Source organism: Cygnus atratus, chromosome 3 (genome assembly GCF_013377495.2).
Source record: "Cygnus atratus isolate AKBS03 ecotype Queensland, Australia chromosome 3, CAtr_DNAZoo_HiC_assembly, whole genome shotgun sequence".
In the NCBI taxonomy this organism is placed as follows: Eukaryota; Metazoa; Chordata; class Aves; order Anseriformes; family Anatidae; genus Cygnus; species Cygnus atratus.
Window position 1 is genome coordinate 113,084,560 of NC_066364.1, and position 18,114 is coordinate 113,102,673.

Sequence of the window (18,114 nt, forward strand, 5' to 3'; positions counted from 1 at the left end):
TAGAGATGAGATGGTGGAGCTAAAGAAGGGGTGTTACAGTCATCCACCCACTAGCAGCTTAGTTCTGGGAGAATACAGAGTCTGGCAATTCAAGTATCCAAATTCCAGTAATTTGAAGTTAATTAAATTTAATATACATCTAATATGTATTATCTGTTACTCATTAGATTCCAATAAATTGTTAATTTTCGATATTTCTACAGAATAAATCATTTCTCAATATTAGGGCACTTCACCTTACAAGTGAGTTTAAGATTAGAGCTCTGATCCATTTAAATTAATGCCTGTACTAATTAACCCCCCACCTTTTCTTAGGTTGTACATTTGGCTAAAAGCTGAGCTTATATAGAGCAGAAATGTATTCAACATGCTTGTGTCCCTGTAGTTTTGTCATCTATGAAACTAGAAGTTATATTTGACTAGAAGTATGAACATTTTCATAAAAATATTATTCACAAGGTTCATTTTTTTCCATGTTTTCTTAATGTACTCACACAAGCCCTGGGTGTAATATTACAAGAATAAGCCCATGATCAGAAATCACACAGTGTGCAGATCTCAACTTTGAAGTTGCACTTCTACCTGTATGAAACATAAGGAATTCCTACAAAATTCAGAAGAAAAATATACGAACTGGATGGAATTCATTGGTATGGTTAAAATGAAGCCTTCTTATGACAAGACAGCCCTGTTGTGATACTTCCTGGCCTATCATGCACGCTTTGAGGCCAAATAAGATTCTCCAGTATTCATCATCAGTGCTCCAACAGAAACATTTTTCCAAGAAGGACTTATTTTATCTCTTATTTTATCTATCGCAAGAAACACCTTGAAATTGTGGTGGAAATCCGTATGGCCTCCTCCTGGCCAAAAAGCCTGGATAACAACAGCTGCTAATACAGAAACATGAGTTCAGCGTGTGTGTGAACGCAACACCCAAAACTGAGAGGGTGTTTGGTCAAAACCTGCACAGGTTAAAAACGAAGGCCGCCAGCAACTGGGTTAAACAGCAACCAGTTACCAAGAGACTTTGGGTGGAAAGAAGAGTCAACTTAAAAACAAGAGCCAAAAGCACTAAAACCTGTAATTGTGAGAAGCAGAAGAGAGAAGCAGCCCAGTCTGGCCTGACACTGCGGACGCCCTCCTGGCACCTCAGGCTCCACTGAGGCCTGCGGGAGCAGCCTCCCCGGAGGCCCGGGGCAGCTAGCAGTTCTGGCCTCGGGCTGATGGCCCAGGGTGCAACAAGCATCGAGAGCTCCTGGGGTGCCTGCATGTTGCCTTGTGGGGTGCTGTCCCCAGAGGCTGGGTGGATCAGTGGATTGTATGGAGCAGCACCGGTACACGTGAGGCTGTAGCACCCAGGTGTCCAAAAGGGAAGCACTCGGTGCAGACAGGGGAACACGCCATCCCAGGAGGGTGAGCACGTTACTGCAAACTTGTACGAGACTGCTCTAGAAGGGTGTGTTAGGTATCTGAAGGTGTTTACTAACATTTTGTAAGGCTCCGGGATGGCCATTTATCTGTTATATTGCTGGTATTAATCCTGCATATACAGTTCACTGACTGACAGTTAATTACAAGCTATTAATAAATCAACAAACCTCTTTGATCCTAGCTTGATTTAAGACATGAGTCATTTTCCTCTACTACAAGCATATGCACTTTTCAGTGTTTTCCACTTCACGCTGCTATGCAGCTGTTGGCTAAAACAAAACTTATATTTTTTTATTTTTATTATTTTTTTCCTCTCCTTCACCTGAGGAATAAGATATGCAGGAAATCAACTGGCTCGCTACATAGGTCAAATTTGCTTCAGTACTCAGTCTGCTTCCAATCAAACCACTAGAGTAACTGTACTTCCCCAAATCAACAGCTCCCTAATCTGGCCCAAAATAGAATGTCTTTGAAAAGAGGATATTCAATTATTGGGTTTGACAAATGCTAGCTTTCCTAATGTAGTTTCTTGAACAAATGTTCTAATAAGTTTAATACACTAGATCAGATCTTTGCATCAGTATATTCCAAGGAAAGAAAACATCTGAAAGACAGATATGTGCCACCCCCAACTGAAAAAAGTTTAGTTTTAGCTCACTTCTAGAAAACACTGGAAAGTGTTTTTTGTTTTGTTTGTTTGTTTTTAAGCAGATTAAAAAAGTTAAACTTTACTTTGTAAGGCTCCCTTCTGAACTTCTGCTGAAGTCATTTTTTATAAACTAGAGGCAATCAAGGATCCTTTCCCATGTTTTAAATTCAAATTCTGAATCGTTTGAAAGCATAGGAACTGCAAAATCTAAAGTTTAGGATACAGAGTTTAGGATGTAGAGTTTTATCATCATCCCCTATATCCTAAGTAGCCTTGGATAAAACTACACATTGACAGACCTTGTAATTAAAGACCCTGAAAGAGCATGATCCTTGATGATCACCATCTCTGACCCTCAGATATTATAACATCAGAATCACTGACTCTGACCTTCAGAGACTAACGTTCATTAAGTGTAAATGTCCTTCTAAGCTTTTTTCTTTTTTTATTAACTTCTGATTTGCACTCTGAACTTTTGATTGGTCAAAATGATTAATTTTCCTGAATTAATTTTCCTTTCTACTGTAGTCAGGAGAAAAACATTCCATATCATGCGTGGATTTTTAAAACTACCTAGCTTATAAGAGACATTATGTCACCTTAGCAACTACTTTTTGGAAGTTACTTATTCTGCAAAAGCTGGTTTTTAACATGCAGAGTTCAAAATAATGTCTAGACTAACAACTAGTAATAACATTCATCTTCATTATAATTTCAGAAAATAATAGTCTTAAATCTGAAAAAGAGAATCAAAATATAAAAGCCTTACATAAAAAAAATTCTGTTCACAATAAACTAACTTTTTTCAAAGGTATTCGTAAGTGCCATACAGAGAAAATGACTAGTGGGAACCAGAAAAAAAAAATAATTCCAAGAAGAAAAAATAATTGCAGCCAAAGTATAGTTCACAGGAAGTTCCAGCTGAATTTGAGACAGCACTTCTTTACTGTGAGGGTGACAGAGCACTGGCACAGGTTGCCTGGAGAGGTTGTGGAGATACTCAACACCTGCCTGGATGTCATCCTGCGCAATGTGCTCTAGGTGATCCTGCTCAGCAGGGGCATTGGACTGGATGATCTTTCAGAGGGCCCTTTCTATCTTGGCCATTCTGTGATTCTCTAAGTTAAATAATAGTAGGGGGATTTTTTATTTATTTTTTTTGAAACTTAGCAAGCAGAAAGACTTACTCATGTCAGAAGCAGCACCTCAGTGCAGTTTTTTCTTTATTTGAATATGTATAGGGTTGTACCTTTGCACATTCATATCTCACTGCTGGTAACATTATGCAAATTTTTATGCCCAAAAAGCATTACTGGAGCAAGCATTACAGATTACCTCACATGCCAATACACTAGATGTTCAATCCTCAGGCTCTCTTCAACTTCTGTGGGCCACTGACTTGGTATTTCCCTAACATAACACTTGAAAAAAAAATCAAGAAATAAAAAACCTAGAGCACAGTGAAAACCTGTACATTCATGACCTTCATATAGCATGGCAATGCATTTCAGAGTTTACTTTATCAAACAAACGGAAGGCTGTTTATCAAGCATCATTGGTCAGGGAAACAAACACCTTACCTGTCACGCCCCCTAATTCCCAATTAGCATTGCTCCAAATAATTTATCTATTACTCACCACTTATATTCCGAGCCCTTTTCCAAGTTAACCAAGTACTTGCACTATGTTCTTCCAACTGCTAAAGAACTGCTAAGAATTTTCTTCCATTTCTCTCTATCCAGAAGATACCTTCTCCCGTTACCAAATCACATTCATACCTACTTTGCTGTTTACATATTCCACCCCTGGAACATGGAATCAAAGAACTGGAAATTCTTCCCTCTCTTCCTGAGTGCTTCACACAAGCACAGTAGGAGCACATCTCCAATTAACATTTACCCAGCACATTCCACCTCCTCATTCCCTTAACAGATCTGAGTCACAGCCACCAGCAGAAGTGACTGGCAATTAACCTGCTGAAGCAAGAATGCATAAAGTTACAGTCAGCTGACACAGCTTCATAGAAGCCTACATTTAGGAAACTTGTGAGTTCCCCTTGAAATAAGTGAACTTTATTTAAAACAGACAGGACTTGTAAACTGAGGCAGTATCCTGTATTAAGTCCATTGACAGACTATGAGAGAACCAGATGCTGTTGGTGTGACAAGCTCTTCCTTTAGATTTTAGTCTTTAAGTGTTATACAGGTTATAAAACCACTTCCAGTCTATCTCCATTTTTCCAGGAGCGTTACTATTCTCTAACAAAAATGGAAGATGAGCTCCTTTCCCTTGAAAAATTATGGATTAGGCTTGTCAACACTAATGGATGATTCTTTCCCTCCTTATCAGGGTGGTTTGTACTTCTCTGCCCATTTCTTACTCAGATAAAATAAGCCCCCACAGTAGGCTCTTAAATTAGTGTTCTAGCCAGCTGCATTAATAGTTTCTTTCTAAACAGCATTTCTGCAGTTTTGAAAATTGAATACTGGTTAAGCAGTAGGTGGTAACTTTAATATCTGAGTTAGTTTTTGAATCATAACTCAAAAATCCTTGACAGAATATTAAAGCTTCTGCCTACCTTGCCTATTTGGACCGTGCCACATTCTGTCACGCTCCACCTGCTGGATAATCTTACTACAGCAGGCCTACAGAAGCTTTATTTTACACCAGTGTTGATACACCTACAGTGATAAAACTGCTTGAATATGCTTGATTATATCCTTTTCATGCTTTTCCATTCTACTGTTCTCTATCAATGCTACGATCAAGTGAAATCGTTGGGCAAACTATTTTTTCTAAACATCTCAGGTTAATGGGCCATATTCATAACTAAATTCAATTTCTGCTAATAGTTATATATGGGAAAGGTCATAGCCCCATGCAACAGCTAAAGGGGGAAAAAATATACTTTATACTTTTCAGTCTCTAAAGGTAGAAAAGCAGAAAATAACAGGCAAATGTGATTTTAAACCAATATTTAGATAAAGTACCACCTCTAATTTGTCAAATGTTGTGATATACATGTGTAGAAATGCCTTGCAACTCAAAAAAAATACCAACTCCAGAGAACGCCAACGGTAAGCTAATTGGTTTGAAGCGTGCAAGTCCATGTGTGTGCTAGTTGACTTTTTTGCTAGCTACTCCTTTCAATAAACTTAGTCTAATGAGGATACATTCAAGCTAGAATTAAGCATACAGCCTTCTTCATAGCTAAGCTCTCCCACTTGTTTCAGAAACAATTATTTCTGTCTTTGCAAGTGGAGAAAGAAGTAATTGAATGTGCGTGACATAGGTGAAAAGTAGCATCTGAAGACATTTTTACAGTACAGCACTTACTCAATTACTTTCTTTTACGCAAGTCAAACATTCAAATTTCAAACGATACTGACAGTAACTATGAAGCCATAATTTCCATTCCAACCCACAAAAAAAACATGTTAGGTTAGGTCTGCGTATTTGGTGATAATATATTTTATAGTATGCCTTATATATACATTTGTCACCAAATATTATTATTCTTTATGATCCACAATCTTTTAGGAATAATTTGAAAACAATGCAGGGTGATGTACGCTTGAGACTTGCAACTCATACTAGGAGCAGTCTTTGCTATTGAAATACTCGAAGAGGCATTACATCTCAGAACAGTCATTTAATCAAATTGAGCACTTAGAATACTTAACAAATTATCAAAATTATTATCAAAATTATCAAATATTTATCTGGAAAAAAAAAGAATGCTATTTTACACAGCTGATGTTGTAGCATAGGCACTAAAAAAATCCCCTGCTACATGCAGATTGCTATCATTTCAAAATGTCCTACAGTAAGTACAAATGGAGACTAAACACACTGAGAAGTTTTATAGGAACATCAAAACAACTTTATTTCTCATGAAGAACTATTTTTTTTCTCTCGTAAGAAGTCCATCTATTTTTGCCAGATCTCCAAGTGAAACTGTTGCAGAACCTCTCTGGGCAGGTTTTGCCTAAGAGTAAAAAACAAGAGAGAAAATTCAGGGCTTTTTTTTTTTTTAAAAAAAAAAAAAGTTATTTTGCAAAAAACCTTTAAAATACCAGTCATTTCAAAATGTACCTTCAAAGAGAAAATTGTTTGGCGTCACATTACCTGTGATTCATGAAATTTCCAGCCAATCATGTGGAAGATCTGAAATGTTGCAGGTACCGTGCCATCGCTATTTCCATACATTTCTGCCAGGACAGGAAAGGAGAAAATGGAAAGGTATACAGAACATCAGTTTTAAGAAACAATCAGTTCCCAAAACATCAGAACCAAGTATGACATATTCATCATAGTGACCCTCAGTGAAAGATTTGGGACAATAAAAATATCCCTTACTAGTATATCAATATAGTTCAGATCCTGTCATTATAATTAAGGTTAAAAATACCTGTGCTAAAATAGTACTTTTTTCTGTTCCAAAATGGTTTTATTTTACATAGAGGTCGGAGAAAAGACATGGAAAATACATTCGTAAAGTCATTTCAGGTGAACTCACCTATTAAATACTTACCTCGGTATATTGCTGCAGCTGCCAGCATCGTATCCCTGTGAAGCAGAGGTTTTCTGTTCCAAGAGCAATTACTCTCTCCCATACCTAAAAATATGTTTCAGCTTTAAGGAAAAGAAGATACAGCATATATCATGAGTTAAGTGTCATGCACTAATGGCAGGTTTTTATTACACCAGAGTAAGTACAGAATCTTCTGAATCTCACTGTAAGAGTACAACCTACAGCACGGAAGTTTCTTACCTGTACAGATCCAAGCCTCTTAATGCCAGTGCTTTGCAATTTACTGTTTGTATTGCTAGGAATGATTTCAGATTATTACCTTCCAGCAAGAGTGTTCAAGCATTTAGATTTTCTAATAAAATTTTTTCACCCACCAAGTACAAAGTGTTTGTTCAGACACCACTCGTATTTTTATCATCAAAACTAAATACCCCAGAAGATTTTTAGTAAGAAATAATCATAAACCTAATCTTAGATAATTCTCCTTAATCACTTACTGTATCTGAATGCTTCTGCAGGGAATTAAAGTTCTATTTTCATTAAGGTATTAACTCTACACAACAGCAGATGACCTGAAATAAGAAGATGCCCTGAATTGCTCCGTAAGTAACTACTGACTGCATACCAACAACTACTTTGCAGTTCATGACAAATGAACACCAACTCAATTGTTAAGCACAACTTTTTTTGTGTGTGTTTTCCTCATACTCTAGTTTGAGGGTCTATTTATTCTCACTCCAAAGCAGTGTCCTGAACATCCTGTTACTTAGGCAAGCTCACAGGGAAAAAAAGTCATTATGTTGGATATATGCTTCTGTCTTCCTTTCAGGGCTTTTCAGCAGTTTACACTGAGGAGGCTTACAAAGAACAATAGTAAAAGAGCAACAGAAAACTTACAGAAGACCACAAGTACAAATTTTTGATTTTTGCTTCCCAATAAAAGTGTACTGATGGGCTTACATTCCTTACACACTAGTATCAGGAAAAATGTAATGCTTTCACTATTACAATATGTTTTATTTGAAGTTAATAAACATGCTGAAACTCTTGTGCATCTGTATCGCTGATACGGAAAATGTTTATATTTCCAAAGTATATACTTGCCTTGCAAGTCTTCCATTATCTCAAACAACCCTGGGTAGTTTACTTGAATTTCATCAGTATCCTGAAAGAATTCAGAATCTTAATTTTAGAGCATATCAAATTAAAAACAAAGCACTATGTCAACTTTCAGATCCTGCTACTTCTGTTCAAACAGAACCATGTATTTCTCAGAAAAATATACTCCCTCAACATTGCTGAAGAATTTTGTTTAGTAGCTCAAATGCAATCAAGTTTTAATTGAAGTGCCATTATTTTCTTCTTCTTTTTAGAAGAAACAGCAAGAGTGTTTTTTCAAGTAGGTCTAACATTCTGCGACACATCTCTCCACAAAGACCATGCAAATTCTACTGGGCCACTAGCCAAAGATACTCTTCTGTGGGTTTCAAAAATCACAGTACAGCCAAGAACAAATTTAGTTCAGGCTATTTCAGAAACTTACTTAGCAAAGTGCACTACATGCAGAAATAAAGAAGCACCACATTAGTAATGTACTTGGAAGTAGCATTTCTTATGCACCAGTTCTGATGTTCCACGTTGTTCTGATTATTAAAAAACAACAACAACAACAAAAAAAAAACAATTACCACAGTCAGAGTGTTGAAGCCAGTTCTTGACAGGAGATGTCCCAAGTCCGATACAGCAGTGAACGGTGATACATGAGGAGAAAAACCTCCTTCTCTCTCTAATTCTGCTAGCTGCAAAGAGCAGCGAAGCTCATACAGAGTGTCTCCCCCAAACATCGAACCAATAAATACTCCATCTGGCTTAAGAACTTGGTGAATCTACAACAGAACAAAAATGATATTATTTCTTTTATTTTTATTAATACTGCGCAACTAAGACATTCTTAGCTTTTTTTTTTATGAACTTAAAAGTAATCATTGTAGTATCTTTAACAGATTTTTAATATTGACTATTCCACAAGGCAAGTTGCACCACCAAAGCTTTTGGTAACATCGCAAGATATATAATCTGTTCTCAGAAGAGACTATTTGTTCTTAAGAAAGAGAATCACTGGAAATTACATTCACAACCAGGAAACACAAAATACACTATTTTCAATTTTCCAAATTTCCAGATAAAATAATGTATTTCTTTCCAAGCTTGGTTTTATTACTATTTATTTATTTAAAACAAATACCGTGGACATTATAATTCTTATTTTTACTATTCTGTAATAGGGTACTCCTATTTGTACGAACATGTAATAGGATAGTACATACATGTGTGAAATAAAGGAAAAAACGCCCAGCTGGAAAAGATATTCTTCACTCCTGTGCCAAAGCCAGGAGATTTAAAAATAAAAATAAAAAGTTTTCATCTGCAAAGAAGAGCTTAGGTAACCCCCAAATCAGATTTTTTTCAGTAACGTTTGTGGTTTTTCCTCCTCTACAAATATTTGCTTCACATAAGAATCGGAAAGCTTTTATCTGATTAGAGTTGTAATTCAAAATAGATACCTGAGGCAAATATTGAACACGAATTCCATAAACCAGCTTTGGACTAGTTTGATTTAGAAAATGTTTAGAAAGCTATTAAGTGCAACTGACAATGAAATCAGTAGCATTGACTCAGTTTATATTAGTTACCATGATCTCAGCTGTTAAAACTGTAAAATATTATACAAACGTGTTGTTTTGTAGTTATTTATCCTAAATTGCTTTGAGACAATAAATTAATAGAAGTATCAACTAGTACTCCTCAAACTGCCAGAAATATTGCAAAAAATACCCAACTAACATGAGCTATTTATGTACCTATTTTATTTAAAGAACAGGAAATATATAGAGCTCTGAATGGAAGTAATGGTAAGTGTTGTTTTTTATTTAAAAATAGTTACACTAAAAACAGTTTCTTACCTCTCTAAAAGCTTTAGGAAGGTCATTCACCCAGTGTAAACTGAAATATCAGAAAGAATTGCAGAGTAAATAAAGTTTTGGGGAAAGGCAAAAAAATGTATATGCTAAGTACATTTCAAAAGTCAAATCAACAAACAAGTTTTCTGGCTGCAGAAGTTCTGAAACACTGGCATAAGATGCAGTGAAAAATAAAAAAGAAGAAGGTACATGTGCCTTGAGGTAAATAAATAAATATTAAGAACCATCAGGACACCACTTTTTCTTAATGTATGCTCATATTGACTATGTAAATACATTTCATACAGCACGACTTACAGCACTTGTTGCCCAATGGACTACTTTTTTGGTATTAGTGTGGAAAGAACATTATTTAACATCTTTATCCAAAAAATCTAAGTGTCAATAAATGATTAACACATACCTCAAGCTGCTAACAACAAGATCAAACGTATCTTCTTTGAAAGGAAGGAATTCCTCATCAGCTACAATGTTGATTGTAGGTACTTCAGATTCTACAGCATTTTTCTAATGTTGGGTTATAATAAAAACATCATCAGATATTTGTTCCTTTTGCTTTTCGGCATTATGGAATTAAGTACATTAACACTCAGAAAGACACTTACAAAAACATTCTCTGCCATATCAACTTGAATAAGTTTTTCGACTATTTCCTGAAATAAAATAAGAAACTCCGTCAACCATTTGAGTTGTTTTATAAATCGACAAGAGTTATTTTTGAACACTTACATGTATAAGCAATTTCTAACACTTGATTAAACTTTTCATAAAGCTGAAGGTATTTTTCTCCCCTAGTGTGATACTTAGCAATTGCTCCTTGGGAAAACAGTTGAGGTAAAAGTAGTAAGAACCTTGAGGTTCAGTCAGATATAAACCACAGAATAGCAGACAGCAAAGTCCATTTACACACTGCATGGTTTATGAAGGACATACTGTTCTACATTTTAAAAATCTCCATACTGATAGTTCTTGCTGACAATTAAGTGTGTGCAACAAAGACTGACCGAAAAATACGCACCTCCCAACTGAGGACTGAAAGTTAACTACTCCACAACAGTAGCTTCCCTTGCACTATTATTTGTCTAATCTTCAAATCTAGAGTCCAAGTCTTACGAGGAGAGGTTGAGGGAGCTGGGATTGTTTAGCTTGAAAAGATGGAGGCTCAAGGGAGGCCTTATCGTTCTGTACAATTACCTTAAAGGTGTTTGTAACGAGGTGGGGGTTAGGCTTTTCTCCCAAGCATCAAGTGATAAGGTGAGGGGAAATGGCCTAAAGTTGCACGAGGGGAGGGGTAGTTCGGATATTAGGAGAAATTTCCTTACTGAAGGGGTTGTGCAATATTGGAACGGGCTGCCCAGGGAAGTGGTTGAGTCCCCATCCCTGGAGGTCTTCAAGAAACGTGTAGATGTGGAACTTAGTAGCACGGTTTAGTGGTGGACTTGTCAGTACTAGGTTAAAGGCTGGACTAGTTGATCTTAAAGGGCTTTTCCAACACGGATGATTCTATGATTCAGTAAGTTTACGGTAACAGATTCTGCCAAAGACGCATCTTTGGACTGGAGGTACGTGTATGAGGTTAAAAGTAAAGGAACTTCCTCGTTAGCCTTCAGAAGGTTATTTTAACTTACACCAGAGCCCTCCTAGAAAACAGACGGTTGAACATGCACTTCGAAGCACGATGCACCAGTACCTTGGTTAAATGCTGAGCGATGTAACCTCTCCCAGAGCCCACATCCAAAGCAAGAGCGAAGGTCCTGGAGGACAGGCGGAAAAAGGTTTAAAGCCGCGCTCCCTCCAGCCCCGCTCCGAGCACGCCTCCAGCTGCCAGGCGGCGAGACCCACCTGGGGATGTCCAGCAGCCTGTCGGCCACCCTGCCGCCGACCTGTGAGGACAGTCGGCCGTCAGCGCCGCCGGGGGCGCGGTGCCATCCCCATTCCCATCCCCGTCCCCGTCCCTACCCCACCTCCTCCCGCAGGTACTCGCACTGCGCCCGCTGCGCCTGCACCGCCGCCCAGTTCTTCTGTTTCCGCTTCAGCTGCCGGTCGAAGGGGCTCAGCACGCCAGGAGAGGTGGCGGTAGGGGGCGAGGAGGAGGCAGCGGCGGCCGGCGGCACCCACAGCCGGCGCCCACCCCACCTCACAGCCCCCTGCCGCCACACACGCCCCACCGCCGCCATGATGCGCTGCGCGCACCCGCCTCTTCCCCTGCGCCCCTCCCCGAGCATGCGCGCCGCCGCCATTTTGCGGGATTGGCTGGGAGCGGGCTGACCCGCTGCGGCCGCCGTAGCTGTGGTAGCAGCGCGTGGTGGGCTAAGGTGGGGTGGTGCCGGCGGGTGGGGGCTGTTAACGGTTTTAACGGTCGTTACCGGGTTTTAACGGTCGTTACTGGGCGGTGGGTGCGAGTCAGTGGCAGGGTCTGTTTTTGGGGGGCAGCCTGAGCTCGCCGTGAGTCCTCTCTCACCGCTGCCCCCAGGGTTTGGGGCTTTCCCTGCGCGTTCCTTGGGGAATCCTTTTAGATAGGGGTTACAAACTTGACCTTATTAATCGTTTTTTCTTCCAGTTACGCATTTAAAATTATACTTTTTCGAATACAAACTGCTTTTTTTTCTTTCACGTTCCAGTTACCCAAGCCTCCATTGACACCCAAAATGGCATCCCAGCAGGAAATCCTGAGTGATGAGCGGTTTAGCCGCGTCACCAGGGATCCCAGGTTTTGGGAGATGCCAGAAAAAGATCGTAAAATCAAGATCGACAAGCGGTTCCGAGCAATGTTTCACGACAAGAGGTTCAAGCTCAAGTGCGTGGTGGATAAAAGAGGGCGCCCTGTTAACTATACCTCTGTGGAGAACCTCAGGAAGTTTTATGCCCTGTCAGAGTCTGACTCTGAATTTTCAGAAGATGATGGTGAAGTACGCACAGAGAAGAAAAAAAAGAAGAAAAAAGCTAAGCCTAAAGAAGAAGTACATTCTGTAAAACCACTTGCTGATGGTCACCCTAGGAAAGAGAGTAAACTAACCAAACAAGGGGCGGACCGAACGGGTGAAGTAGTGACAAAACTGAATGATCAAAATGAGGGGCAGAAAGTTGCATTGAGGACCAAGTTGAAAGAGGACTCTAAGAAAATTGTAACAGAAATTGATCGCTGTCAGGGAAACAAGGACCTTTCACCCCCAGGGGAAAACAAGCAAAGAAATGAATCAGGAGGGAGATTGGTTTCGGTTCAAAACAAGCAAAAGCCTTCGCAGCCAAGTGGTGCTAAATCAGAAAAAGCTCCTAGGAAGGATCATTCCCTAAGAGGAAAAACAAAACAATCAGGTTAGTTGTTAAAGTAACAGGTAAATTCACCTACATTTATAGGTGTGTTGTTGCAGTTGTTTTATCCATAGAAAATCTTTTTTTTTTTTTTTTTTCCCCGCAATATGAGCCATGAAATAACCAGCTCGGGTTCAGTGTTGCCGAAGAATCAGAGTTGGTCAGCTGCTCACAGAGTTGGTGCTTCTCCTTCTGTAACATTGTGGACAACGATGTCCTCTCCTTTGTTGGAGCTGAAATCGTTTGTTAGGGTAGTTAGAAAAGTAAGATGTATTGTATTGCATACATTTGTGTATTTGCCAAGCTGAATATTGAATATAAGGTCTGATGCCATGAGAACTTAATATCAACAGTCACTAAGTGAAAGCGTAAGAAGAGCAGTATAAGCCCTTAGTGCAAGAGGGAGTTAGAACAGGTGACTTGAACAACTCTGTTTATACTATCTCTGTGTATATAGCCTGTATTATTAAAACCCAGCTTTTAATCTGTTGATTCTGTATGTATAGTTAGAATAAAATAATAATAGTCTGTTAGTTCGCTAATACAACTGTAGGACTGAAGAGCAATAAATTAGACAAACTGAAGAGGCAATACTGATGATTTGTTGTTTGTACTTCCATGATATAGCCTGTTCTTGTGTTATGTACTTAAGAGGTTTTGTAACTCCATACAAGGTAAACCTTTGTTTTTTCCTCCGTGTAAAAGATGGTATGTAGTTACAGCATAAAAATAGATATTTAATGTTTATATTTTAGGGACTGTGCACAGAGACACCTGTGATGAAAGTGATGTCAGTGAAAGCCAATTAGAGGAAGAAACTTCTGAGAGAGAAAACTTAGAGTATGCAGAAACAGAAGAAGAGGAGTCAGAAGACGATGGGGAAACAGGCGAGGATGAGGAGTCAGAAGATGATGGAGAAACAGGCGAAGAATATAGTGGTTCAGAAGACGATGAAAGTGATATGGGGCCTGATCTAGCTAGAGGTATAGGGAACATTGAAACAAGCTCAGAGGATGATGAGGACTTAAATGGTCTATTTCCGAAGGAGCCTGAGATTGAGCATTCATGGGGTGAACTAGATAAAGATGCTCCTCGTGGAGATGAGGTAAAACTACATCTGCATGTGGAAAGTTGCTATGTGATTACCTCAAAGACATACGTTGTTATGAGTTGATTGTGGATCTTCATTTATATAACTGTTCGTGAAAGTATTTTTCATAGTGGTTTTTCAGCATTTTTCATTACAAAATGCAAGCCATCCTGAAATTGGCTGAGCGTGAGAGACCTTGGGCTTTCTCTCCTGTATTCCTCTGCATCTAAGCAGAGGCTCATCTATGAATGTTACCTGCAAGTGAAAGAACAAATGGAATTGAGCTTTTTAAGAAATTCTGGAATTTAAATAATACTGCTTATGTTTATTACTTATTCTTTTCCACTTTTCTAATTTGATTTTTTTAATTCATACTTGAAGTTAAGAACTTAGTAGACAACGAAGCAGGACTTCAATCTGAACACAGTTATTTTATACGAAATCGCAGTAGTGTGGTGCTGTTGTAACACTGATATTTATTGCTATTATGACTAACCATGTGATGATAACCCAGTCCTAAATGCTGATGTTATAAACGCAGTCCTAATTCTGTGGTTGGTGCAGTCCAGTGCACCAGTTGGTGCTTCAGCATTTGTGGCCTTTTACCTGCTCTGTTGATTGCTGTTTCTGACCTTTGCTAGTTTAAGAGATACTGAGTCTTGGGGAAAATACTACTTTTATGTTTTCTGCAGTTTGTTGCTGACTCAATTTTTTTTAAAGAGCAGTTGCTAGGGAGTTCTGTCTCCCTTGTGGAATACACGAATTAAACTTAAAAACTTTGTCCTGTTTTTTTCCCATTCAGATTACAAGCAGACTGGCAGTTTGTAACATGGATTGGGATAGGCTGAAGGCTAAGGACTTGCTGGCTTTATTTAATTCTTTTTTACCCAAAGGAGGGACTATATTTCATGTTAAGGTAAGACCTGATTTCTAAAAGAGGTAATGACTTTTACTGGAAAGAGGGGGGAAGCCTGCAAAGAGAGAGAGTTCTGTGGAAGAACCAAAAACGAAATTAATGTGATAAATGAGAAACTGTATGTGTTGCAATTTAACTAGCTGTGTTAGAAGCAAGTCACAGAATTGTAGAATATCCAGAGTTGAAAAGGACTGACAGGGAGCTGGACAAGTGAGCCCATCTCCTGGCTCCATACAGAACCACCCCAAAATCAGACCCTATGTCTGAGAGCATTGTCCAAATGCTTCTTGAGCTCTGTCAGCTTGGTGCCATGACCTCTTCCCTGAGGGGCCTGTCCCCGTGCCTGACCACCTCTAGGTGCAGAACCTTTTCCTACTACCCAGCCTGACCCTCCCCTGTCCCAGCTCCATGCCGTTCCCTCGGGTCCTGTTGCTGTCCCCAGAGAGCAGAGCTCAGCACCTGCCCCTCCGCTGCCCTCGTGAGGGAGCTGCAGGCCGCCATGAGGCCTCCCCTCGGCCTGCTCTGCTCTGGGCTGAACAAACCAACGGACCTCAGCTGCTCATATGTCTTGCCTTCTAGAGTCTTCTAGACTCTTCTCAGCAAAGGAGTTGTATGCAGAGAGAAATTCTGAAGGTGTTAACACCTTGTCTTTATGAGGCTGGCTCCAAACGCTGTTTTGCTGAGCTTAACAGTGAAGCTCTCCGAGTCTAGTAGACTACATTTCTGTAGCTAGTTTAATTTTCAGTAGCCTATGGGGTACATTACTCAACCTTAAACCTGGTAATTTTCAAGTGCTTTACAGTCCCTTTTATCATTGCAGAGGTTGGTTTGTTTTTCATCAATTTTGAGTTTATAATCTGACTAAATTCTGATAGTTAAGTCCTATTTTTCTGTTTTTAGTATCTGCTTCCAGCAGAAGTTTTTTGAGAAGCGTTATTACCGCAGTCGTTTTTGAAATGGGCCACAGTAAGATGTCAGGGCTTCTGTTCTTCATCTGTCTGAAAACATTCTCATTTCTAAATCTGTTTATTCCAGTCTTTTCCATAAGTTAACACTAAGAGGGCATTAAAGTTTATGGAATTGATGGCTTTATCTTTCTTTCTCTAAAACCAGTGAACTCTAAAAGGCTTGGTGAGATTTTTTTCTTAATTGGTATACATTATGCTGCTGCAGTTAAAATTTATTTTTGTGATGTTGTATTTGTAGATTTATCCTTCAGAGTTTGGAAAGGAAAGATTGAAAGAGGAAGAACAACAAGGACCTGCAGAACTAGTTGATCTTCCAGAGAATACCACAGAAAAAGACGGGTATTAATTTAATCTTAAAATGGGAGATAGAAGTCTTAATTCCTAGTGAAAAGCCTGTTCAGCTGCTTTTTGCAGATTTTCATTTGCGGGAGTCTCCTGTGGACAAATTAATTTTATATCTTTTTTTGAGAGAGATTTTAAACCTGACCCATGTACATTGTCAATGCATTGAATAGATGCGTTATGATAAAACTTGAGAAATTTTTCATATTGATAAGTGACTTGAAAATTTTTATTACGTAGCTCATTGCAGTAATAAATGGAACAAGTGTGTGGAGAGCTTAAAATGTTTGTCTCTGCAAATTGCCATTCATACAACAAACTCCCTTTGTTGCTTACTGTTGAAACTTTTATCTGCGTAACCAACAGGGACCATAACTTAGCCCAAGAATTCCCAGGTTGAGACTTCCTGAATGCCACCTGCAGCGGCCCTGGCTTACTAGGCTGAGCTCATCAGGCCTAACATTGTCCAGGCTTCTTCAGGCATGTCTCTTTTTCTTTTGTTCCCCTCCTCTCTTGTTCTGCTTGAAAGTCTTGTCTGTATGGAACCGGAGAGGTTTTGGTTTAATATTTTTCCAGAATTTCCAGATGTTTAGCAACCGGAGTGGAGCCCATTTTGTATAATACATCCCACCGGACTGCCCTATATTTGGAAAATCTGGATGCTTCTAAAACAGGTGTAAATTTCTTTGCAGAAAGTCTCTGGTGCATCAGGGAATTGTATAATGAACTTAAAGCATGTGCTGAAGTCAGCTTCACTCTGTGCTTCAAGGTGCACCCTAAAGTATTGGGTTTACTGCTCAGTGAGCTCCAGACACTCAAACATAATGAATGGAAATCCAGATATCTCAGGCACCTCTGTGATACCTGTGCACATACCCTTTACAGTTACAGGCCAGGACCTCAGCCCTGTGATCTGTCTCCTCCGTTTTTTCACCAATTCATCTACTTGTCAACCTCTTTTCTGCTTTTTTTTTTTTTTAACTTTTGCTTCATCTTCTGTGACGACAGCACCACCTGTGCTACTGAAGTTGGTATCCTGATTCCCTTTCTCAGCCGTATCACTTTCTTATTCATTACTCCTATATTGTCTCTCTCCAGCATGAGGATCTGAAATCCTGTCCTCTTACAGTCTTGCAGTTTTGGTTAATGTTCTTAACATGCAACGGTACTTCTGTATGAAAATGTTTTTTATCAGCCTTGCAAGGAGCCAGGATTTCAGGTGCCGTCTCAGCTAAATAAGTGCAGACACCTTGACAGGAAAGATTAAAAGGTACTTCTTGTGGCATGCATAGGTGCATGCAAAGATGCTGCCCTGTGTGCCCTGTGCAGAGACGCTAACCTCATGATGCCTGTAGGAGGCAGAGCTGGATAGAGTTGCTGCTGCATAATGTCTTCAAGTGATTTGAACGCTGCTAGTAATTTAAAAGTTGGGAATTTCATGACTCCAGTCCTAGCATGTTAGCTCATCTTGTGGAAAATACCATTATAAAAGCACCAAGTGAAACAGCACCTCCTTTAATCAAACTGTGAATTAGTTTTTTTGGGTAAAGCTGAATGGGTATTTGTAAAACTTCATGCTGTTTAACATCTAATTGTAGTAAAAGATGAGGAGAGTGTTTGAATGGTGCATGTTTTTAAGTTGATTGTGTTGTTTTCTACTTTTGCAGGCTTTACAGGGAAAAATTAAGGGAGCATCAGTTTAAACGACTGAAGTACTTCTATGCAGTTGTAGAATGTGACTCTCCAGAAACAGCCAATAAAATTTATGAGGAATGCGATGGGTTGGAATTTGAAAGTAGCTGCTCTTTTATTGACCTGAGGTAAATTCAGTGCTGCCTGTCTTACATGTGTATCCTGGGTGGGGAGGGGGGCAATAAATTTAAAACCA

At 39.2% G+C, this 18,114-nt stretch overlaps 2 protein-coding genes across 2 annotated transcripts in view; one reads left to right on the top strand and one right to left on the bottom strand.

Annotated features, from left to right (window-relative positions):
• Nucleotides 1-5,943: 5,943 nt before the first annotated feature.
• On the bottom strand, nucleotides 5,944-11,858 carry NDUFAF5 (NADH:ubiquinone oxidoreductase complex assembly factor 5). Its single transcript, XM_035552952.2, has 11 exons — nucleotides 11,563-11,858; nucleotides 11,441-11,481; nucleotides 11,289-11,352; nucleotides 10,204-10,251; nucleotides 10,002-10,105; nucleotides 9,581-9,620; nucleotides 8,306-8,503; nucleotides 7,722-7,782; nucleotides 6,618-6,701; nucleotides 6,212-6,294; nucleotides 5,944-6,071 (listed from the first exon to the last, which is right to left on the bottom strand). The coding sequence occupies exons 1-11, from the start codon at nucleotides 11,836-11,838 to the stop codon at nucleotides 5,985-5,987; spliced, it is 1,086 nt and encodes a 361-aa protein (XP_035408845.2). The 5' UTR covers nucleotides 11,839-11,858; the 3' UTR covers nucleotides 5,944-5,984.
• Nucleotides 11,808-18,114, top strand: part of ESF1 (ESF1 nucleolar pre-rRNA processing protein homolog) — a 30,736-nt gene continuing 24,429 nt past the window's right edge. The window contains exons 1-6 of the mRNA XM_035552951.2: nucleotides 11,808-11,913; nucleotides 12,220-12,913; nucleotides 13,666-14,015; nucleotides 14,803-14,916; nucleotides 16,123-16,223; nucleotides 17,894-18,046. Coding sequence (XP_035408844.1) covers nucleotides 12,247-12,913; nucleotides 13,666-14,015; nucleotides 14,803-14,916; nucleotides 16,123-16,223; nucleotides 17,894-18,046 — 1,385 coding nt within the window. The 5' untranslated portion in view covers nucleotides 11,808-11,913; nucleotides 12,220-12,246. The remainder of the gene's footprint in view (nucleotides 11,914-12,219; nucleotides 12,914-13,665; nucleotides 14,016-14,802; nucleotides 14,917-16,122; nucleotides 16,224-17,893; nucleotides 18,047-18,114) is intronic.